Source organism: Temnothorax nylanderi, unplaced genomic scaffold (genome assembly GCF_030848795.1).
Source record: "Temnothorax nylanderi isolate EJ_2023f unplaced genomic scaffold, tnyl_v1.0 TNYL_tig0106_pilon, whole genome shotgun sequence".
In the NCBI taxonomy this organism is placed as follows: Eukaryota; Metazoa; Arthropoda; class Insecta; order Hymenoptera; family Formicidae; genus Temnothorax; species Temnothorax nylanderi.
In genome coordinates this window covers 496,041-522,041 of record NW_027249168.1, presented here as the reverse complement: position 1 = coordinate 522,041, position 26,001 = coordinate 496,041, and the positions used below count along the sequence as shown (strand labels likewise).

General features: G+C 43.8%; 1 protein-coding gene across 2 annotated transcripts in view; it reads right to left on the bottom strand.

Moving 5' to 3' along the window:
- Hwt (SH2 domain-containing adapter heavyweight) overlaps positions 1–26,001 on the bottom strand; it is a 144,246-nt gene that overhangs the window by 7,773 nt on the left and 110,472 nt on the right. For both annotated transcript variants that reach the window (XM_071712163.1, XM_071712164.1), the window contains 4 exons: positions 22,669–22,788; positions 17,977–18,112; positions 6,874–7,796; positions 5,010–6,621 (listed from right to left, as the gene is read on the bottom strand). In XM_071712163.1, the coding sequence (XP_071568264.1) occupies positions 5,010–6,621; positions 6,874–7,796; positions 17,977–18,112; positions 22,669–22,788 (2,791 nt within the window). The remainder of the gene's footprint in view (positions 1–5,009; positions 6,622–6,873; positions 7,797–17,976; positions 18,113–22,668; positions 22,789–26,001) is intronic.

Sequence of the window (26,001 nt, the reverse complement as noted above, 5' to 3'; positions counted from 1 at the left end):
GAGTCATTAAAACGTGTTAATCCGAATTAGTAAAACTTGCCAGTAGAAAAGTCCGAATATGATCAGCCGAATGGCGGTTCGCGCTGCGGTGGCATTTTGGATCGGTACCAAATGGATAACAGCAGACAGTCGCGACGCGTGACATCGGGCAAACAGTACGTGGTTAGATTCTTGAAGTTAAGGATAAAATTGTGTTTATCCGGAGCTAGGACGATCATCATATATGAAGTTTAGTACATACTACATCACATTTGTAGAAAATCCACTCTCCGAATGGAGAATTTGGAAACAGAGCGCACGTAACACATGCAATTTGCAAGCTCTTCTAAAATTCACGAACCATAAAAATTCGCGGAGGAAAAAGACGGTCGTTAAAAATCTGCATTTGCAGAAAACCATGAAAATTAGAGCTCGTCGGGCTACCACGTTTTAATTTTGCTTCGTTAACAAGCTTCGTACGTTGCAATAAGAATAACTAGTAATTATTAAATTTTATTTTGTACAAATATAATAATCCGAGCACGCAGTGTCCTTATTATTTAACGAACTATATAAAAATTATAACTATGTAAAATTATATCACGTCGCTACGCTTCCACAAGACACTGATTTGGATCTACTTGCGGAAGTCGCGGAAAATGACGACGCAACAGCTTTAAAATCAAGTTTCTAACCGTGATCATTCATGTGGTAGTTTGACCAACTACCAAATGGTCAGTAGACTGCGCGTGCGATGTTGACTAAATTGTACGTGGTTTGCGTGTATGAATGGCCACGAAATTGCGGATCTTTCCACATTGGGAATGGAGTAAACAGGGTAGTTTGTAACGAATTTTCGAGGCCACGCCGAACTATCGAAAACAGTCATAAAATCACAGCGATATCTGACCCCCCCAACTCGCATATAGTACACTTATTGTTAGATAAGTATTCTCCATAACTTCTACGATTGGATCTAGCGCATTACGATGACCAAAGAAATGAAACGAAGGAAACGCGTTGAAGTTATATTTTTCGTTAAAATCAATTCTCTGAAAACATGCTTTCGAATATATAACATGTTTCACTCTTAAAATTAAATTAAATCAGTAAGGCACGATTTTTGTTTTAGATATTATCTCTTCTCCTTTTGTCTTCTGTCTTTTCTTTTATTCTTTTGGGCATTTATCCTTAAGCGACAAAAACAAGCTGTTTTTGTGTGAAACTCTGGGATCGCATTTGGTAGATGAGAATACGGATCGTCACGCTGGAAAAACAAAGACTCTGATGTAAGTTACACTTAACAACTTCAGTCGTAAACAACCGGAAGAAGTCTTATGTGTGCGTACGCTTCTTCTCTCGTTTGCCAAACCTTCCCCCGTATATCCAACGAACCGAACCGAGCCAGATATCACCGCGTCAATGCAGTTTTTTGCCTCCCTCTTCCCTCTTCTCTAGACCGTTAACGATCGCCACTAGCTACGGGTTCACGTGGTCGGCCATTAAATAGCCCTGTGCGCGAGACAGATGTGCTCGTCGAGATTGCGAGTATCAATTTTTTCGCTGTCGTAAACGACCTAAAGCGATAGTGCAAAAAAATCGAATGTATTTACAGCCCAAGTGCATGATGCATGAACAAGAAATACAACTACTTTACTTCTCGCTTTCGCGAGATCTACTCGATTTATTATATTTATTTCCGCGAATGCGATAATGCCGTCTATCAAAAGGGTCGTTTCAACGATGACGTTTAAAAGATATGATCAGAAAGGGGACAGTGCAAACTTGTCGCAAGTAGGGCGTAATATTTCCGATACTTTCAATACGCGCCTATCTTCCTAGTGACACGTACTCGTATACATTGACATCCGTGTATAAACGTGTGAACCCGTTGTATGGGGGAGAATATGCAGAATAAAGCGGTAGCTTTAGGCTCTATCCTCCACTCCTGTCTCTATAACGTATTGTGGACCGGCACAAGCCGATGGCTTTTATCTGAAAGCACAATGCACTGTTTTCCTTCCAGAAGTTGGCTGTCCATCAACGCCACTGAAATGTAAAAATAATGCGTCGAAGGAAAAATCAATCTACACTCGTTTTCGACCGACGCATCATTCATCGTTTTCGAAAAAGTAGATAAAGACGCCTAGGACAGAATATTTGGGATAGTATTGTCGATATATTAACGAAAAGAAATAAATCTTTAATCCGATATATATAATTCAATAAGTATGATAAAAAGATGAATAAATAACTGCTAATCAAACAGCCAATAATAATATAATTATGCCAATAACATTAATAATTATGATATTACTAATGAGTAGAAATGTGTCGGAAAAATGTAGATTGTGATAAACTGAATCGCCTCATCGGTCAAGATGGCTTATCGTGATCGACGACCTATTCGCGAACTGACAAACCAATAAGACGATCCGCTAGCCATGTGCGATATTCGAAGGCAAAGAAACCGATCGATCACATCCCGTAGAGCTACCCACTCCCGAAAAAGTAATTGTCGACAACGAAACGCATAAAAAAGCGTATATCTTTGGAGGAATCTGGTCCTGATTACGTGCTAACGCATTCGACGTCTCGTTCCCTTATATCTCCCTTTTTTCCTGGTCCCTCTTCAAAAGCTAATTTACGAATCCGACATCCATCAACCGGGAAAAATATTACGGGTCTCGATTCCGCTCGCAGCCGACTGCCAAATCGAGACGCGGAATATTGCGCGCGGTGGGAGAACGCGTTTTGCATCAGTCATAAAATGACACATATTTTTAATTTTTTTAACAGAATTTGTTTTACATTTATAACAAACAAGTAACGTTTTAATTTGGATTTATTTGCGTGTATTCATAAAATTTTAAAAACCCTCTCGGAGGCATATACGAGCGCGACATTGCATAATCAGGCGTTGTACAAGCGAGGTACACAATTTTTGCTGTCATTAAAACGCACTCGTAGCTCTGTGTGTGTGTGTGTGTGTGTGTGTGTCCGGAAACGTTAAAGCTTTTTTATGTCTCTCGTGCATTCAACGGCGAAGAGCACGTCACAGTAAAATGTTCGACCAGCCATAGTCGAAATAAATTGTATGTAGTTTCGCGAGGACGCAACGCGACAACCGCACTTTCGTTATCTGACAAACGGAAAGGCCCGGCGCGACGAACGCGCTCGCGCGCACGTCGCATTCACGTATTTACCCGCACGTTGATTAAACTTCGTGCACAGGCGACGGCTATTTATTCATATTTTCGACCGAGGTAGTTGCTCAAAGAGCGATTGCAACTGAGTGACATGACTGAGCTTTTATCGGCGGAATCGAGTGCGCCGTACGCTTCATTTTCGGTCTGCTTCATATCGCTTCATATCGCACTTTATTGACGAATGAATGCATACACTCGTGTCAAATGGACAACGAAGAAACTTAATTCTGTAAAAGATCCAATTAATTTTTTTCATTACGCTTGTTTAAAAGACGCAAAGAAATTTGCATTTCCTTAGAGAGAAAACTTTTTAATATATTAGCATCTTTACGATCGCATAACGATGTAAAAGAAATAATATAATTCGTCCCGTAATCGTAATTTGTCCTCTGCTCGGCAAAAACCTACGAGTGATAATCGATTACGCTTTAAATCACCCGGGCAACGACGCTAAAGCGAGGTGCCGTGCTTTAGAGCCCCGGGGGCCGTAATTGATTAAATAAATCCGCGTCGGCGTATTTCACGGCGTGAGGAATCACTCGTCGCACGGTCATCGTCGCCACACCGCTCTTCGAGGCGAGAAAAAAGAACAGTTCCCAAGGACCCGTAAAACTTCCAGGCAAAACGGATTTACCGGGCATTTCGTGCCTTTATTGACATTCGACCGACGATAAAAATAGTTGGTCACTCTTTTTCCCCGTCGCCCACGTTCTCGCGCCTTCCTTCTCTCGCCTGCCTACCACTCCCGGTAGGTCTATACATCAGCGCACGTAAACCCAAGCGCCTATCCCTCGTGTAACAGCATTTACCGTCGTCCCCCGCGGATCGGCATCACCGCAGGTTGCGGCTCCCTCGGCCGTAGGCGGTGCGCGCAGCGCGAGAGAGCCTCGTTCTCGTAGCTCTCGCATTAGAGCTTTCGCAATTTGGGAACTCGGAGGGTAGACGACGCGCGTTCAAAGTCCCATCAGGTCGGACGATACAGCTTCGGGGGATAATAGGAGAGGGTGCCCGATGCGACGGCAACAGTGGCGGCGGCGGCTTAATCACCCGACTAATTCCGAGCGTTTCGCGATGCACTCGCATCGCACGCGCATTGAGCTACATTCACTCGCTGGCGATAAATTATTGATGTCCTATGATTCTGCTATTAATGTGATCTAAATTACACACTGCCGGCTGCTTCAATACCACTTGATAAATTGTAGTTGTCAAACATCGGTCCGTAATTGCTGCTCGTTCCTTAATTATAGCTATGGGTTATTATATAAATGCCGATATCTATCTATATCTACATACATATTGGAAAAGCTTCGTATATATTGTAGCTCAATATATTATAGTATATATATCCAATGTACTAAAGGATAGATATATGCGGCATTAATACATGGTTGACAAAGAGGCAAGTGTTTGTAGTGAATATTCAGCTGGTGGGAGCAACTAAGTGAAGCTTAACGATGTTACCTGTTGTCTGGAAGGTTCATAACGATCAGCATCAAATTACCCTCTGCCCCTCTGCCCTGCCTGATGAGTACTTAGCTTACCTCGAGGTGCCGAAAGTATGGTTTTTATCGATTTAATGGCTAGACACTTGATTAAGAAGAAAGATAAATGGATTTCTTTGGTTCCCATTTACGTTAATTATCTTCATTGAAAATGAAATATGGAAAAAATATTTAAAGATGAGTATAATCGTATTAACGGTGATTATACATTTTTAATTACGCTATATTTATTTATTTATTACTAACATGTGGTGAAATTTTTATTTTTAATGCTACAACGCGAAATTTAAAGATATGTAAAGCAACGAGAACTTACCAAACAAAGAAGGTGGCTCTACGTCGCGTACCGAGAGACTCGACGACGCTTGAGACGCGCTGGATTCGATATTCTGAGTACATCTAAGACGTTTTCTGAGCTTCGGCATGTCGAAGGGTAAATCTCTTAGGTCCACACTGGTCGCGCTTCCGGATGTAGTGGCATCCTGTTGCATCAGCAGCCGCCTTCTTCGCAGCTTTGGCATATCGAAGGGCAGATCCGAGAGTTCCGGCTCGTTGTCGACGAAATTAATATTATCAAGCTGCGGCTTCAACAGGTGAAACCCGAAAGGCTTGCATTTGATACCAGCGCGGGACTCGATGGATATACCGCTATCCGATCCCTGGATCTCCGCGTCGCCCGACGACGACGATTGCAGCGCAAGATTAATAAGATTCTTGTTCTGCGGCGTTCGCCGCTTCTTAAAAGACGTGTCCATGGGCGAGGTGACTGTATTTGTATTGGTGTTGTTGCCCGCGGTGATGTTATTCTCTGCGGTGACGTTCTCCTCGGGCGAGGCCTTCTGCGAGTTGTTGTTACGATTGTTGTCGGAGGTCTCCGAAGCCGGCTCCTGCGACGATTTGTCGGAGATCGGTGAGAGGATATGCAATTTAGTAGCGTGGTGATTTAGAAAGCCAGGCAAAGACTGTTGATGATGATGATGATGATGGTAGCAATTGGTGCCGCCGCTGTCAGAACTGTGGGAGCTCAACGATCTGGTGCTGTGCCGACTGTCGGAGCTGCTGGTCGACCGGTTGCCCTCGCTGGTGCTACTCCTGATGGATTCCATGCTGCCACCGCTGCTGCTAGTCGCCATGCTCTCCGTGCTGGAATATCCGGCGCGACGTCTCGAAGTACGTAGCTTGAATTCCAAGAGGCCGGCGTCTCTTCGCGGTCGCGCGAGATTGCCCTCCGCTTCGTGGGGCCTGCCTTTGAACTCCATTATCGGCCTGCTCTCGCGGATCAGACTGCGCGGTCGTTGCCTCTCCTCCCGGGGCCTGTCCTTGAACTCCAGTATGAGCTCCTTGTCGAATCGACGACCCTGCGAAGAATCGATGTTCTCCTGGACGAAGGTCTTCGGCCGGCTCTTGATTTCCAGAATGCTACCCTCGCTACTCTGCGGCGAGTCCTTAGCGTGCAACAACGATTTCACCGGTAATCTCATGTCTTTCAAGCGGGGATGATCCTGCTGCGAAGGTAAATTCGGGGCGCTGCGAATATTCAACAGCAAGTGGTCTCGGTTTCCATGAAATTTCGCGGGTAGAGGTGCAGTCGACGGCGGTGACGGCGTGTAATCACGTGCTGGTAGTCTCGGCGATCCGGTTTTCTCATCGCTCGAATTGATCTGGAGGGACTCGATATCTTGGGACAGAGTAGATATATTGTCTGACTGTTGTTGCGATGGCTGTTGTTGCTGTTGCTGCTGTTGCTGCTGCTGCTGCTGCTGCAAGCGGCTCGGAATCGGTTTTGGGCGGAGAAGTACGACTTTGCGTCGATGGTCCTTGCTCGATTGCGACTGGCCGGTGTAAGGTAGCGATTGTTGATGTTGCTGCTTCGACGTGTCCGTTGACGAACTCGTTCTACTCACTGGCACAGTACCGCTACTCCGTATCTGCATTTTATTTTATTTTATCCAAAACTTGCTCTTTACAAATGGAATAATAACGGCATTTATATAGTTCACTTGTATGCTGAATAAAGTGCAGTTCAACGAAACTTAAAGAAAAAGATAGAAATTAATTGGCATTAAATAGAAAAGAAGCAAGATAAGAACAAGACAGTTTGCAAAGAAAAATTCCATAGCTGCGCATTTAACTCAATATCGAAGTATTGATAACAATTTGAAATCTCCGAATGTACGTACCTGGGAATGCAGTACCGCGTGATTGGTGACGCGATCGAGATCGTCGAGATCATCGTCAGAGCGATTGACCTTGCAGTCGAAGGCCGTCTCGTAGAGGTGACGTTGCCTGGCCATCCCTTCCTCGTCCTCTTCCTCGGGCTCCGCGTCTTCCTCGTCTCCCTCCTCCCCCTCGTCCTCACCCTCCACGTCGTCCTCGTCCTCGACGAGTATCGGCTGCGGGTCTATCCTCCGCGTACGTCGTAGCTTGCGCACTTGGTGCCGCGTCACTTGCGGCTGCCGTCGGTCTAGCTCATCCTCCTCCTCTTCGGGCGATGCGACGCAGGTACAAACGGTGGTAGGCAGATCATGGCTCAGCAGCCTATGCGGAGGCATGAGGGTGTGATCCCACTCGGTGATGATGCACGACGAGAGGATCTCGTTTCTGGCTGGAACCACATGCTCGCTCCCCGACGTGGGGCTTACTAGATCTTGACTGCGATAGTGCGGCGGTGGCAGCGGCGGTGGATACGGCTGCTGCAGTTGCTGATAATGCCGTGGCTGGGACGAATACGAGCCTCCATCACCCGCTACCGAGTTCCTCTTGGGTATACCGGGTGTGCGCGAACGCTCGCCCGGTACATCGAGACTGACGCTCTTCCGGTACTTGCTCGGCTGCGATTTGGACAGTTGCTCCGGTACCTTGAAAAGATCGCCGTAGTAATACGGCGACGGATGACGCACAGGTTGAGCGGACTCGGTCGGGGATTGATCGGTCAGATGCACCAGAGCGACACAATCCACGAGCAGGCCGTCGGTCGAAGTTAAAGTGTCCCTGTCTGCCGATGGGGCACGGGTCGAGGAAGCGTAAACGCTATTCTTTCGTTTTTTAACAATCACTCGCCCGTCCTCGTCGTCCTCGCAGGACGAACCGGATGCTGAAGGATCTGAAAATTGATAAAAAATGGAACGAAATGTTATTTTTATTGAGACAAGTGCTAATAATTATAACAAGTTATAATTTATATAATTCTTGTGCAATGTAATAATATTTTAGTTTTAACATATGTCAGGAGATGACAAAGAATTCATTGATCGTGAACGTAAAGATTCAGAAGATTTACGCGTAAAAAGATGTCCTGGCCATACAAAGCTCACTTTCGAGAACCCCGAAAACGGCGCGAAATTTTCATAATCGTTCTGTTGTGGAAGGAAGCGTAGGGGACTCGGGCCGCCGAAGAAAGAAAACGAAGCTTACAGGGAAAGCAAAATTGCCTTGAAATGGCAGCCTTATCTCCTTAAAAATCACTTCCTCCGTCCGTGGGATATTACCGTAATGGTCTTTGGCTTCCTTGTCTGACGTCCTATGCTTGCTCCACCCCACAACCAACCACCTCTTTCAACCTCTTCGTATTCGTCGACCCGTTCGAGCATCATCTAATGCCTCTTTAGGCTTTACGATCGTGTCACGGCCATTCGCGACATCAACGAGAGAAAGAGAGAGAAAGCAAGGTCGAGCACATGGAAGAGGCACGAAATTACGCGGACACCCGGTACATTATTATATAGGCAAGGTACACATGCGAAATAGACGAAAGGACTGAAGATAATGGGCACATTATGCTCGACCGGAGAGGGCCCCACCGAAATCCTTCCTCGTTCCCTCCCTCGTTGCGAGGGCGGCAAGAACGAAGATGCGCTATAAACCATGTTGGTTGCTGCTTTTGACAGGAACCACCGCGGATGTACAGACGAACTTGCCGAACGAGAGAAAAAAAATTATTATCGGAAGCCGCTCTGGTCCATTGCATCGTCCAGCCAGCACCGCTGGACCAGACACGGATATCGACCGCTTAGAGTGCAATAGGCAGTCTTTGTACGTCTCTATGTCGCCGGGTAATTTGTTTTTGATCGATCTCCGTTCACACATTGTGAGTAATCATATCGCGCACGCGTATGCACACAATGTACATGTAATTATTTAACGGTGAATGACGCTTTGTACATTTATCTTATCATTTAATGCGTCCAACTTTATCAATACCCACGATTTATTTAATACTCGGCTAACTCAAATTTTCCAAGTGATATTTTCTATATTAAAGATATTACTATGCTGCTATTAATACAATAGATATTTTGTAATTGCTTGGTGCATACACGGCGGAATGTACTTTAATAATTTCGAGTTTGATTAATCTCAATACGGAAAATTAGATACGAATTCAGTCAAACGAATTATATCATGTTAAATTCATAAATAAATAGAGAAAAACCGACAAGTCCATTAGAAATGCGGATTTGCCGCATATTCCGGTATGATATTTAGGTAAAATCACTGTGGGATCCATAACGTGGCAGGATATCCCCAATTTCCGGCGTATTTCACTATCACGAGAGGGCTTGAACTTCATTTTCCACGGTCAAATACAAAGGAGCGGCGGCTGGGGGATTCGCGAAGCGCGAAATGGGAAATTAATTCCTGGACAATGAATCCGGCAAATTATCGCACAATCCGCCTGTCGCCGTAAAACGGGGACGGACCGCGTGCGATTCCATTTTACCTTTCCTTCGAATCCGCGGCACATTCTTGGCAGCGAGTGACAAACGGCGAAGAAGCCCCGGATACGAGAAGCTGCGGAAGAAATGGTCCCCGCGAAACCAGACGTTGTCTACGTATTCAAACTTTCACAATGGGGCAGGTTCGCGGAAGGCGACTGATGACCCATCCCCTTCGCGGGGATGAAAAACGGGAGTGAGGATCCATTACCTTTTCTTTTCACCTGAAGCTACTTTTCTACCGACTTTTCTCGGCGAAACTTTTCACCGTTAAACTTTTAAACATTCAAAAACGGTGCGATGCGCGGGATTAGAGCGACCACCGATCCGCAGGATTAATGGTAAAAATACAATACCGGATGTTGCGGCAGAGAAGAATGCTAACGAGGAAACGCAATATTGTTTGCGCAGTTGGTGTAATATCACGATAAAATTATATCAGAGAAACGTGCCCGGAGATAGGGGAACCCAATCCTCGGGAAACAAAAAACAAAATAAAGAAAACTTCCCGTGGAAGTGAGATCGAAGGAAACATGAATATGTATTTGCATCTGCTTCGTTCGTGCAACTCAGGCAAGACGTAGGATTAAATTTCGGGAAAGTAAACATATTAAAATATACCGCAATAAGCAGGAAAACGATATCTGCGTTCCGTAGCAATATCTGAAACAATCTACGGTTGAATGAGGAATGTGAAAACTTCTCTCAAAAAATCAGAATGTGACGACACGTGATTTATTTTGCTTTTTGTGATGTGTGGGAAAATATACGAAAATTGTGTTTCAAGGCTGCCCTATATACGACCAATTGTATCGACCACCCACGTCGAGACCGGTTATTCGTTCGCAAGCGAGAAAAACTGCAATGGACAGCACAGCCGGGCCTTCCATTGAACGCGCATACAAACATATATATATAAAAGCACACTACGTACTGGCGTGTCGCCAAATTGCAGCGATATTGATTAACGATCGATAATCTGATTTGCGAGATACCAGTCGAGGGACGACTGCATGAAAGAGAAACTAGGGGACTAGAAGGTTGATGATCGAGCAGTTCGATTAAATTGGACTGGATTACATACAGTAGTTGAAAAAAGTGCCCACGTCCACTCTCGTGCGATGGAAACGATTTTTTTATAAATTGATGAGTAAAACATTCGGGACAGTTCAATCAGCTATCTGCAATTGATGAATGACATATCTGAGTAAATTTATAGAGTAATATAAAGATATAGTTATGAGACCGATTTCTGTCTTAATTAATTATTCACTTCATCATCACACTTTATTAAATTATATATATATATATATATATATATATAATTATTGTGGCGTTATGCACAGTAATTAGCCATTTATGCGTGCATTAATAAATCCAGCAAACAAAAATAAGCTGCATGTAAAATAAAGCTAATAATGAAAAATCTACTGACGAATGCACGAATAAATGGCTAATTATTGTGCATAAAGGACGTGTAGACGAGTCAGTAACGGATACTACATGCGAATGAGTGATCGAGTGACAGAAAATGAAAGAGGGTACGTGTATGCAGAGTTAGGGGCGACGATACGCCGGGGATAGGCAGTGGTGCCTACCCTAATGAATCTATTACGGCCGGTGAGCGACAACCCTCGGCCTAGCAATCACTACAGATAACACGAAACGCTGTCGCATGCACCCTGTTTACATGAATCTGTAGATAACGAAGATGAACGTCCGAGGCGATCTATCTTGGATTTACAATGCACGGAATCAACGTGCGAATTAGACGAGAGCGCAAAAGAAACTCACGCACGAGAATTGTTATCTGCGTCGATTAAGGTCAGTAGAAAATGATATTGTGATTGCAATCAATTTTCGATTAGGAACAGTCGGCAAGGCCATAGAACGTGACCCATATCAACTCGCTTTTAGAAATCGCTTATCAACCTATAACGAGCATACAGCTCATATTAATACTTACTAAATTATCTAGGAATGATCAAATACGATAATGCAAGTTTAGTTTGGTTCAATATAATTATCATTAAATAATCAAATAAAACTCTTAAGTACACAAATAATTTTATATTAATAAATAAAACGCAAATTTAAACAATAAAAATTTAATTCTAAAATTTAACACAATGATGTAATGTTAATCGAAATTTTCAAAATATGAAATTTTTTAAAGTTATACATGATTATATATCTCTGTAAATCTCATGATAATCATATAATATATCCTATTCCGAGGGAACATTATTCCGTCAACGTTATAACCGTCTCGCTATGCTGCTAACGCAAAGCTCTAGAATGATTTTCTGTCTCCGGATCAGACTCTCGATTATATGATAATCCCGAACACGTGACTTCATTTTTATCACGACGGTCGCAACGCCGTTTATGCAATCTTCCGTTTCTTCTGCGATTGACGGCCGGCGGTAGGGCAAGGAAAATTCAGGGGGAAATCTTTATATAAAGAAGATCGCAACGCAAGCTCGGGACCACTTCGCTCCGCATTTTATTAGATATTGTCCCCGTAACGTGACCGAGGTGGCGATAGTGTGTCTGCGGTATATGGATCGTGGGATTGTATCGCCTTTCAGACGGAAGAGAAGAAAAGCGCTAAAGAAGAAGTAGGAAGGTATAAGATGGGCGGCGCAATTGCCCAACCTCGAAAGATATCGCCGGTCAACGTTCAGGAGGATCTTCAGGGCGTCTTACGAAGCAGCTAAAGATTACGGGCCAAGCTGAGCAGCGACGAAACGAAAGCCAATCTCGGTTATTGGCTCCAGGATTCGCGCCAGGATCCACGGTTACGATCGCGAGATTGGCCAAAGTATCTCGTGCGAAATGTGTCAGCCGTGTCAAGGGTCGTGGAAGGGTGACGCTTGGTCGCACGAAGATGAGCATAAACCATCCGAAGATTATCAAATACGTCCAGGAAGTAGATACCGAACTGATGAACGTCGCGATAAGTTCCTGGTTATGCTAAGTAGCTTGAATTAATCAATTAGTGTCGCCTGTAATCTCGCATTATCCGATGTAATTTATGATTAAAGCAAAGATTGTAACGTAATGGCGACAGAGCGATGCTTGCGCCTTTTCTTTATGAAAGTATATTTTCTTCGAACCCCTTTTATTACGCTTTTATTACGCCGCCTGTCATCTTTTCGAGGCAAAAAGAAGCTACTAACAAGCCAAAGTTATGAGGATCATGGCAACGATTACAAGTTATCACTTCAAAGGGAAGGAGATATCGGAAACAGAGGGGCGGGCCACTTTGAAGAGAATCTATCTGTTTTTTAGAAACTCGCTACGGACGCATATTCTCGAACGCGTACGCATAGTCGAGATGATTGAAGCAACGACTGATTACGAGGGTACGTCGATCCTTTGGAGCGCCGCGCCGCGTCCTTTGATTACTGTTTCGTATAAAGCCGTTCATCGATGAAACTGACAGCTTTGAATCGAAAGGATACGTTCCTGCTTGTCGAATTATAAATGTTGTTTGCTTTTTGATAACTCCATATAAATATCAAATAACAATCTTTTACTTAGCTGAGATCTAATAAATCACAAAGCTCTTCTTAAAATATCCATTGATTCTGGAATATCTCCTGCACAGTGACACGAACCTCTCTCTCCTTCTCCCTGTTTATTCAACGCATAAGACCCACAGAAAACCCTAAAACGCAGTCCTAAATCTCCTCACGCTTCGGCTGATCCTCGACGGTGATTTCGCTCCCCGTTAAGAGCGGCTATGCGAATGCAGCTCTGCGTTGTTAGCTTCAATTGATTTTATTGCCAATAAAATCAATGTTTAGGCTCGCCGGAAAGGGTTTTGCGGCGGTAAAAAAGGGGGTGCGAGGTACGGCACAAAGCTGTCGCTCACGGAGGCAACGCGACGCGTGGATTATTCGCTTTCCTGTCAGTAGACATTGCGCAATTGAAATCTACGTCGGTGGTCACACGCGGGCACAATCGTTTGCGGCGGAAAGGGGTCGGATCCGACGGAGGTAAACCGAGAGGGTTTCGAACGTGCCCGAAACCTACCCGCCGATTTCGAGCGTCCGCCAAACCGTGCGTACCCCACCCCTTTATGGACTCTTCGAATTAATCGTGTCGCGAGTTTACTTTTGCTTTCAAATTCAATCTTACGTTCCGCTGCTCACTGTGCGGCGGCTCATCGAGTTAACGAGAAATCCCGTATTCGTTTTCAAATCGTGCGATGCAATTTTAATCACAACCAAGACTCGGGTACCATTTGATATACGAATACTCGATTTCATTTTTACAGAAATTTTATTTGAAATTTTATACTCACTACGAAAATTAGGTCAATTGAAAAGTTACAGCAGGTAATATTTTTCAATATTTTACTTTTAAAAGATCAATATCAAATATTATATAGTACGATTTCTCTCTGGTATATTTCTGTCGCTGCGCTAAACGTTATCTCAGGGGGATACGGATTTCACCGGAAATTTCAATAGTTTATATGGAAAGATAGGCGATCTTCAGCAGTTATGAACGTTTCTTGCATGACGGGAAAGCATCTGACACAGAGATTAGGCCAAGCGCGCGCGAAATTGTCTCGCAACGATATGCAAATCGTGGCATAAATGCTAATTGTAATTGCCCATGAAATGAATTCAAGGGCTCCCTCCTGGCGAAGGGTTCGCTTCGTAGCTTAGTAGCGATCTTTGCCCTCCGAGTCTGTCGAGTATCGAGCGACAAGGCTACGTGTGTTATTTTTAAAATTTTTCATCGAGTTTGCAACCGGCTAATAATAATAATATTCATTCGTTTCATGGTAAACAAAGAAAATTATTACAAGCGATAACATTTTTAGCACAAAAAAATAACCCTGCTAAAAAGTTATCTGAAAACACTAGTCACATACAAATCTCATTAACCACTTTTTATTCACCCTGCACTCTCAACATGAACATCCGAAAAGGGCAATTGCCAAAGAGAAAGCTAAAACAGTTGCTAATTGGGGGGGGGGGGACTCGGTTTTACAGTAAACGAAACAAAATGATATGATTAGGACGTTAATTCGCTTTCCGGTATACATTGCTAACGAGAATAGGACGCGGTGAGTCAGACAGTTTCGAACAAAATCCAATAATACTTTTAACAGAGCTCTCAAATAACTTTTTCTGATAAAAATCGTGTAGCGAAACCGTAAGCTTTGATGTCAATTCAATCATCCCGATATTGCAAGGCACGTCCCTCGATACCGCTATACGTGATAAACTTTCCATCTTGCCACCGCGATACGCGAATTTAACTTGCGAAATTGCGCGGGGATTAAGATCTCGCCTCTAGATCTGAGCACGTACTTACCGTCGGACGAGCCAGAATTATGCTGGTGACGGTTTGTAAATGATCTAGTTTACGACGCGAGAAAGTGAGGGATATAGTGAGGCGAATGCCAAAGTAAGGCGGAAAGGGAAACGGCGGTGGGAAGAGAAAGAGACAGAGAGAAAGACGGAGAGAGAGAGAACAAAGAGAATGGAGGATGAGATCGAAGACAAGGACAGAAGGGTCTGTGGTTAAGTATTCATCTTCATAGCGATTACATTTTCGAGTCGTTTACATACGTAAAATAGGGAAACTGGTAGAAATCGGATACGCTCGAGTCTACTTAATCGTTATAAACGCGTATTTATTGTATTTAGCTGGACAATGAAGCCAGACCCCCCTCAGGGGCTCACGTATGTGTGAGTACGGGATTGGCAACCCCGAGGTACCCTAGCCACTCAAGACCTGAGAATAGTCAGGCCACACTCTGATCTTCTGGGGATACGAAAGTGGAGACCGTGCATATCACGGTTATTTATATCACATATTTAAATCGCATAAATCAAAAAATTGAGAAGATTATAAATATTATTACGAAGTTAAAACTCAAGCATGCAGATCATTCGAGCGAATAAAAAAAGGTCAGACGGCATTACGTTAAAAAGTCTGTGGCTTTAATTCAGCGCTCTGCGCACGGGTATAAATTTCCGCTAACAAATATATATATACGTCGGCAGCTTTTGAACAGCGTTTGATGAACACCAGGCCCGCCTTCTCCCGCTCGGACGACGGACAAACCGACGGACGGATTGACATTTGCATACGATGGACCCGCACGGGCGTTAACTGCTCGGGGACGCGGAATGAGCTACAAGTCACCTGGTACCAGTAATTGAAATGAGGGTAACTTTGAAGAGGGGTCGCGCGAACAAACGAGGAGCTCGAAAAGTTCTTTCAACGACATATCGTACATTCACGTAATATTGAACGGGATTAAAATTATGGTAGGTTTCTTTACAGAAAAAAAGATTTAATTAATATCGACGGAACAATTGAAAGAAGGTAGAATATACGATTGTTCCAGAATTGCCATTATCATTACTGAATTGAATAATTATAGAACAATCAATGTAGTAATTCATTGCATCTATATTTCTCTTGTAATGCAATTGTAATGTAATTACTTTAAAACACTTGAAAATTTATAATCTTATTTGACAAAAAGCTTTCTTGCTTTTAGTTCACCGTAAATTGTTAACAATATAACGTGCCGTATTTGATTCAATTTACGGCAAAGTGCGTGCTCCACAGAAAGACAAGAAAAAATCTGTTGGGTGGGCTCTGGCTGCGAAACACGGTTAATAAGTGGAACGGCGCTGGAAAATGCGGTAGTGAGCAGGCACACAAGCTGAAATACCCCTCGAAACTTTACGGACTATGAAAGCGAAATGAGAATGGGCGGGCGATACCGCGGGTGGTTCGGCGCAGCAGGGATGGGAAGTTTAATTAAATATCACACGACATATTATGGGAGGCGGGAGGTGCCGCGCATGGTGTCGATGGCAAGTAATGTCGGGGACAGCCCGCGAGACCGAAAAGTTCGTGCCAACGAGTGAACGAGCCGAGCTCGTAGTAACGGACAACGACGGGGACGGTACCGGAAGTTAACGGAGGGCGGTGAACCGTCCAGACATTTCAGCGTCATCGGTACCCTTTTATAAAAGCCGCCAGTCTGAAAATTCCATTCGGTCCACCCTCGTGCGCGCGCGCGCGCGCGCATTTCCCTTATATTCACCCCTATCGACGCGACTGCTGATTCAATTCTCACGAAAGGAACGGCATTCCTCGAATGGCAAGGACGACAATTTATTTTTAATCTTATAATGTCTCCGTCGAAAGCCTGCGGAGATTTCATCGCGAGATGGCGAAAGAAACGTTACGGAGCAAATATTCAATGTACCAATAACAAAGAAAGCTAAGTAAATTGCTCCTCTCGTTTGATAATGGCGGGGAAACAAAACAGCACATGTAATACATTTAGTGATATTATCATGTCGCTAGGGAAACACGTGGGAAAACACAAGTCAAGAGGTCATATGTCTTCCCCTGTTCCTACCAAAGGACTGAAAGGACGCAAATCTTTGCACAGGCCTCGCGTTGATCCTTGCCACATTAACAATGACTTGCGAATTAAAAGCCCATGAATATGGTAAGGATGCAAATTCCGCCGGTGTTTACTCGGGATCAGTGTTACACGGCAATCTGCATACTCGAGTGTCGGGATGCCCGGTGACGCGCGACGAGGGTTGCGAATCAGGTTCGTATCGTCTACACGTGGGACAATCGTGCGGAGATAATAACGACCCACAGCATTCCTTCGCGAGGATAACGCGGCAGGAATTTAATCCGCAAGCTCTCTCGCTAACACGTTCAGAAGTTTCCTAGCCGCTATTTAAGGTCGCGTGAAGATACGAGAGTTTCTAATTCGTGTGGAATCTCTCTACCGCCCGGTAGTTTTGCAATCTCGCCGAATCGGTGGGTATCATCCGCCGCGAAAAAGAGACGATCCTCTATTTCGCCCGACCCCGTCGATTAATCCGTTAGCCGCTCTCGCGACCAACCTGTGCGTACCGTTCAATTATCGAGGGGCTCTTCTCCCTCTCTTACCCGACACGCTAACTGAGTTGTTACCTCGATAATTCGTACGTCGTAGTATCGGCCGTAACACCGGCGGCTCGCCACATTAATTTGCGGCCTGGCATGAGAATTTCCGCTTAACTGCGTTATCCCGGAACTTATCGTACACTATCAGTGATCAATCAATGTAGAATCCGAACATTTCGCCAATATTCAGCGCTACGGCTCATGCTTCGAATATCATTAATTTTACCATAATTATTTTATTAGTATATTTAGTATCATATTTAATTATATAATTATATATTAATATAATTAAGAGCGTTTAATATTATATTTAATATTATATATAATAATGTGGTTAAAAGTACTTATAGCATTACATTTAATTATATTGTTGATCGTTGATACAAAATTGAAATATATAATTATATACTTCGAATTTTTTCTCTTTATTAAACCATAAATAGGATAAACTTCATGTTAAATATTTCTCTTTGTTTCTCAAAATAGGCGGATGCTACTTTTATGTCTATTCACTGTACAACAACTATTACATATTTAGTTAGAATTAAATCCTTGCATTATCTCGACCATAATGTCCACAATGCCGGCTTAAAGAAAAGACTTACGTACCTGTGTATGGTCGACAATAATTGCGATTTGCTCTGCTGTAAACCGTCGGCAAAGACGTCTCCGCTCCCGGCTCTACGTACGCTTTACTCTTGCTGTCTCTAGGGTCGCTGTATTGTTCCACAACCTCGATTTCCGCCTGCAAACAGAACACAAATTGTTTCCTTCCGCTTTCACACAAAAGAGATTCCGTATGTATGTACATCTTCGCGTCTGAAATAGCGATCGATCCGACGCTTCCATTAAAGAATATAGTTCTCGAATAACAAAGTTGCGATAAAACGACTTGCTCGTAATGACACGAGATAGACGACATATAAAACAAATTGGCCTGGATTGCTGTAATAATACTAGTTTAACGACGTGCGTTCTTTCCGGCGTTCTCGCGTGCACAGTAATGCTCGAATTTGTCCCAGGAGAGAATATCTTTGAGAGGGATTATCAGAGACAGCTTCGCTTAAATTTACACGGTAGCTCGGTGTCATTTCCTGAATGCAGCCAATTGCGGTAATACCTTGGCCGAGGCTCGAGGGAACACGCTTCCAACCGTCCCCTAAATGATGATCGTTATTTCGAGAGAAAACAACTGCGGCGACAATTCGTTTCCGCCGGCACGTGTGTTCCGGTGGATTAAACGTAGCGCTCAAATAATCAACCAGAATGACGACGAACATTAATATCCCGTATAAAGATTAAGCCTGAAGGCGTGATATTTCTTAGTATAATCAAACGCGAATTGCACGTCACATTCGTTTTAACAATCTTAACCCGAAGGAACGGGAAGAAGTAAATTCCCCTCGACTGAATTCAATCAACCATGAGCAAGGAAGGGTTTCTTGCATTGGCTGCGGAAGCTCTTCAGTCCTACGACGATTATGCGATCAGTGCTTCACTGATATTAATGATAATAATGATAATAAAAATTCGACAATCTTTGGATAATAAACGACAGAAAATAAAGATCTTCACCACTGGATAAAAAGAAGAATCGATCAATAAGCTTTCCTCTCTTTCTCTCTCTCTCTCTCTCTCATTCTCGGTTTTAACGTTATATCGACAATTGGGGAAGTAGAATAAAAAAAGAAACGAGACAGTGCAAGAGAAAGCTCAGCAGGGCGAGACGAGCAGACATCCGGGCAATGCAAGACGGACGAAGGCGACGGCGGAGAAGACAAGTAGCCTTAAATTGAAAGAGCCCAAAATTGGAATTCTCCTGCCAAAGTTGAGCGCTATGCCTCCAGGGGCTGTTTCGAAGACGAAGTCGATTGCTTCCAGTCATCTTACCTACCAGCCCCGTTCCCTCTCTCGTCGCGCCAGCTCTCCTCCGTAGAACGGATAAATTTGTGGATGTTTATACGGAAATTACGGAGGGATGACTCTGCAAGCACAGTGGAGGCCGCTCGATCGGCTGTCGCAAATCCGATGACGAACGGGGGCTGACTCGACTTTCCGCGAAAGCGAGAACCGCGTCGGCCGAATCCCGCGTCGCGCGGGTGGTTGCGAAAACGATTACGCGGGGTTATCGGCGTGCGCAACGTTATCGAGAAATCGAATTGCCGTTCGATTCGGCGAGTGAAAACGCGCGAATCTAGCGATGCCTCGTTAAGCGGGCAGAGGTAAATCTGTAAAGCTGTCGCGCGCGGCATTTGCAGCGGAAAAGCAAAGGCAAATAATAAACACACAGGGCGTCCCAAGTTTTGCCGTCCGGACTTCCCTCTGTGTGTGAACTGTTTGACCACTTTGAGGATTGTGTCGAATGCAATGCCGTCGAACGCAATGCAAATAGTACTCATCACACCCTATCATATTCAGTCGTTAATACCGTTCGATTTATTGAGGGCTTTAATCCGATTATTTGGTCACTGCGTCATAATTTGGCGTAATTATCTGCTAATCTAATCGCCTGACTTTATCGTATTTACGAGTTTAGATGATGGAACGAAAATTTTTTTATCACATTGTTGTATTCTATTAATAATGCATTTTGGAGAAGGATACTAGGATCATATAGAATAAATCAGTAGTTTAGTTTTTAAATATAGAATTTTTTAATCGCTGTAAATACAAAAAATTAAACTCGCTATACGAATAACTCGCCGAAAAATTTTACCGAGAAATAAATATTAATGTTGCAGCGCGTTGCAAAGAGTCGAGTTATATTAATGGCGAACAGTGATACGGTTCATAACATAAATAACGCTGTTACACAGAATGGCACTCTCGAGGAAACGTCACGTCGGCGACGTCGATCGCTCTTAATTTCGTGTGGAGCGAGCCAGTATTTCCACAATATCCGCGTATAATACAAGACATTATTAACAGTATGCAGATAATGGCGTTATAGGTGAAGCGGGGCCGCAAGAAAAATGAGCGATGTAAGATAAGACGCACGTAAAAGCGCTTTTTAGCGGTGAGAGTATCAATCACTCTCGTTCTCGGACGAGGGACATCTCACAAAGGGCCTGACATCAAGCACTTTCCTCACGGAGTCAATTTTTTCCCGGAATTCTCGCAGAAGGACGCGTCCCTTTTCGAACTGGTCGGGAATTAATTACGCTCACTTTTCGACGTAATTTTCCTCGCTGTGAGTTAATCGCTCCTGTGAATTCGACTTGGTAAATGGCAGCCAGTTCCCTCAGGCATTCTGCCGATATACGCTCATCGCTCTGCATTTATCGAATGAACAAATAGATTAGGTCTTTCGTTCGCCTCTTACGATTGAAACGTAACGAAGAGAATTGAAAGTCAAAATTTTGCGAATTGGCGAATACTAAAATACAAAAGTCGTAACTGTGTAACAACTCTCGAAAAAGACACGTTTACTAAAGTTCTACGCTCCAAAAGCCCTTTGTTATAGTGATAAATGCGAGCAGCACCAGTGCTCGATCTCACGCATAAAATAAAGCGCTAAGTATTAAGTAGGGCTTACGAGCACGACTCATAACGATTCACCCTCTCGAGTCAAGTGGCACCCGCTTTCTGTCTTTGTCACACTCCCCTTTCGCTTCGTTGCGATGCTCGCGGGGGTTGTCGGTGACAACGAAGCGAAGGAAACTTTTGTTCGGCGCACTCAGGTGTCGTCCCTTCTCTACGACATTTCTTTCTCTTTCTTTTATGAACTCCCTTGCGACGCGACGGTCGTGCGGCGCGATCCCATTTATTTGTATATAGTAATCAGACACCGAGTTGATGGTAGCGAATTAAATTTTTTCGAATTAACATTTTAAACATGGTTGTGAATAAACATTTTTTAATTTAATAATATGTATAGTAATGTATAAAATAAATGCATAACCAGGTGTGAAGATAGTAATATAAAACACAGTATTTTTATAAAAACCTTGTGATCTTTAAAAAATCCAAGTTATCTTTGCTGACTTGAAAATATTGTCAAACAACCAATTCGTAGATACGTGAATATATATATCAGTCATGATGTACTAAATAATCAAGAAGACTAATTATACAATTGCTGAAAGTATCTACTTCATCGGTTACTCCATTTCTTCGCGAGGAAACCCCAAAACATGCTATTTCGAGCGTACTTTCGAAATAACGGCAGAACGCACGAAGGCGAAACTATATTCCCACTGCCAAAGCGTTTAAGCTTTAAGCGAAAGAGCTCGAGGCAACCCCAAGCGCCAGAAACTGAGTGGCGGAGCAATTATAAGCAACGCCGGAAGTCACCGGTCTCTCCGCCCTGCCACCGATGCTCCTCGTCGTTCCTTTCGCGTTCGTTGTTACCGCCTCTCTCTGACGCCCTTCATCCAATGCCCCCGCGATGCCCCACGCGCTAACGCGCCCGGGGGGTATTTTGTCACCACTGTAATTATATTTCTCCCTTTGGCCGATTCCCCGGTCGTCCGCGTTACGAAAATATCAATACTATCGTTAGCCAACAAAACGACTCGAGCCACAGTCGTAGGAAGTGACGTCATGCGCGCAGAGAATGAATCAGTCGAGGGATCGTGTGTATAAAATGTTTATTTTAAAACCTTTTGCTGACTCTGTATCCAAAACGCGACATAGATTTCCTTCTCGCACTGTTTCACGAGTTTTTGTTATTAATTAAGTTTAATCGAGGTGACTATTTTTGTAGTATTTTCTTATTAAAGCCAAAACTTGGTGCGATATTACTGACAACATACTTCATATGCAAGGTACACAAAAGTTATTTGAAGGATTTTGTTTTCCTGCGGAAAAATGGTAACCCCTCGACCTTTTTGATTCACTGCACGTCGCGGGAGGAAAATATCGATAAACTTTTCGGACTGGGAACGTGCCACAATGGGGAACGCGTGAACGTGTAACGGTAGCGTGTTTGCTTAACGCAGAATTCATTGAACTGTGAATACAGATAAAGGCTGCGACTGCGGTGAATAAAGTTACATCGTTACCGCAATAACGCCGCACTGCGTAAAAGCAGTATTCTAAAGTTATGTATTGTCGTCGTCCGATCTCCTTAATTGAATTTTTCATGCAAAGTTCTAGATATATACACCACTGTACCATAACTGAATTGCATAACGTATCGTGACAGAATAGTGCTGAGGTTTGCAATAAACGTTAAATTTGACGGAATAAAGAAAATCGTTTTTCGTTTGCAGAAAGTATTTTGAATACCTTACGCTTAAAGAGCAAGCTAAGCGATATCGGTTTCAGATTCGATTTTCAATAAAATGTTAAATCACTTACATTCTCCACAGTAGGACTCGGCAGCATCCATTGCACCGCGGAGGTTGCAGCTGCAGCGCTCGCAGGACGCCTCTTGTTGACGAAATCGACCGGTAGACTGTAATCGTCGCACAACGACACCTGCAAGCACAAGCGGGAGAAAATGATATACATCGTACCCTCTATTACCATTTCCCATTAACCACTCCATCCAATGAGAATTTTCTCCCGAGAACTTTCATCGCTCTTCGTATCCCTACTTAATAGAGTTTCAAAGTTGTAGAAGATGACTTTCATCAAATGACGCGAACTCCGATAACTGAAAAACTTCGCCCACGCTCTTTAAATCTGCATCACAGCCTCGTGCGCGAGACCTGATTTTTAATCTTCTATCAGTCGCGTAAAGAATACTAATCTTCACGTAATTGATAATGTAACACGATAATAATTTATATTATGTTATCATAGCATATTTATAATATTAAATTGTTATATTTTTGTAACACTCCCCTCAAAGAATAGAATCAATTTATTCTGATTTTAATCCTTGAAATAACTAAAGCAAGCCGATCGTTCCCTTCGCTAATTAGCCTCGACGCTATCGAAGCACGCACCTTCTCTGTTGTAGGAAGAGAAAATACGCAAAATGTTGCTGAAAAAGTGAGGAACGATGATATGAAAATTCGCGGGGAAGCATTCGACATCGAACGGCAGAGGATTTCTGCCACTCGACAAATCGCAGGGTAAGCACCCCAAACCTTCTCCGCATTCTCCAAATCCCCGTTGACGCTGACTGGACCAGCTCATCAGCGATATTTACTGTCTGTCGGAGAATCGATCTATCGATGCGTGAACGCCTCGTCCCACCTGGGTGCGCGCGAGAACCGAGAGCGCGGCCACGGCCTACGTCTATGCATGCATATAAATCGAGACAATCGCGGATCCCCGGGGGCGGCTTATCGCGTCGGAGACCCGGGAGGGGTGGTGGCAGAGTCCACGGGGATGCTCGGCCTGCGAAGGGAGTTTTGCGCGGTGACTCTGCATGCAAATGGTTTGCGTTTATTGTGAGAAGAGAGCGCCGTATGAATATGTGAAGTAGAAAACGAAACAAAGAGAGAGAGAGAGCGAGAGATTAACGGTCGAAGGACAACGAAGGGAATGGAACGAGGAATGATCGGCTCGCGGAAAAGCGGAAATAGCCACGGAGATATCGAGAAATGACGCAACTAGCACTTAACGGCGGAGGGAGCAGCGTGGGGTAGAAAAATCGATTCGCAGAGAGCTGTACTGGAGTACGCAAGCTGAAGCAATCGAGAAGTTACTTTACACGTTTTCTGGTTGTACAAAAATTATACAGATTTTAATACGCGTAACTTTTCTGAGAATTCTCCGTGTTATAAAACTGCTTGACTTAATTTTCAGCACTATTTGTAGTCAATAGTAGTGCTGGAACGGGTCGGACAACGCAATCGCCGGGAGGCAACCTAAAGTAATATAGTATTCGTAGACTATCATTCGTTTACCGTTGCTAAGTCATGTAATTGAACCTAAGCGGTATAGTTTTACATAGTTCACCGGCTTCAGGGCGAGCACCTACCCCTAGCTGAACTGCATTCGCTGGCATCTTTGAAGAAGCCAAGCACGAACTAGGCCGGCTCGATAGGGTGAATTCGAGAAAATCCGAGACAATCGCCAATGAGAATCCCCGTAACTGAGAATCATGTTTCACGTTGTCTTAAACATTATCCGTTTGTCGATAATATTGCTAACCCGAGTATTTTCACATTGTCATATATTTAGTCTGGACGCGGCGAGCGGCATGTGAATGTTGACTTTACAGTAGGAAGAACTTTTTAACTCCGCGTAATTTTTATTCCATCAAACCTCTGAGTTATTCATGAAATATTAAAATATGATGCGTGGCTCATACGCACCTAGCCGATGCGGTCGTAAATCACAGCGCGCGTAATCCTTAAAGTTTGCCGAAATAGATATTTTCACCGGTGATCCCTGGGTGTCGCCCAAAATGATTTGTTTTCCCATAAATCTTCAACGCCGCGTAAGTTTTCCGAGCACTTGCTATTGAGTGAGGTCGAAAGCTCTCTCTCCGTGGACTGACATTTATAAAGTATCTATTTACGTTTTCTGTTTACCGTGTTTCTAAAGAAACGTTACGCTATCGTTACCGCGCTACCGCGTCTGACGTATCGTTGTACGAAAGCGAGCGCAAGTTCGCGTTCTCCCGCGGCGGTATTTCGCGTGGCCGAGATTAAGCCGGAATATTTAGCAAATGTTTCGCATAAATCAAAGCAGCGCAATATGTTCGGAGTTCGAAGCGAGGCTATGTAAATTCATGGTAATACCGCTGGCCACCCTGCAGAGAGGAGTTTCGATTCGCGAAGAGTCGTGAGGGGGTAAAGAGCGCATTGGGGGACGGACAAGGGGGGACCGAGCGCGACAGCGTGAGTTGGAGGGCCAGGAAGGAACAGGGAAAGTCCAAAAGGAGGGACAGAGAGAAAGACAGAAAGTGAAAGATGAGGAGAGAAAGGAGAGAGAGAGCGAGAGAGAGAGGAGCGATGAGCGCGTATTTCATGAACCCCTAAAGCAGCCCTGAGCATTGCGGCGACCGCCACAATCCCATTCATTCTCTTTATGGGCTCCCAAGTATTCGGGAGCGAGCTTGAATAAATCGGAAATTTGCCCCGCGGGGAGCGAGTCGGCCCTCCTCGCGATTTGCCTTTCGGCCTGGTCATTCCCGAACACTGCGTTTCGTTTTTCGCACGCAAAGCGCGTGATGCACGACTATGATCGTTAATCCTGAGCTGTTTAGCATAGAAAATTGCGGTCAGATAATCTGAACTGATAATAAGAAACTTGATACGGTTATATATGAGAAGTAATTGGCGCATTGCTGCACAATGCTAGGTCTTTCAATAAGAACAATAATTTATAAGTTTCTCGTGATACGACCTAGTGGAATAATCTGATTAATATTCTCGCATATTATGGGTGAATGCTTTCGCTTGGTAATGGTATCCGGGAGAACTATCGTAATAGAAAGCGATATTAACGATTATGCTCCGAACTCGAGCTATGAACGGAATGTTTATTCTACGGAACTTCTCCTTATGCAGTTTGTAACGTACATATCTATGCCAAACTAGTCTAACTGCCTAACTGACCGTGTTAATTCATTTTATTAATCGCTTTGCATTCTCGGTGGAGAGAAGGAATTTCGTGGTTGCGCAATCACATTAATCTTATTAAAAAGACATTATACAAAAGATATCTCTTTTGCAAGGCAATGTTTTTTATTCTAGCTCTTTCACAGAATTTATAAAATATAATAAAAAT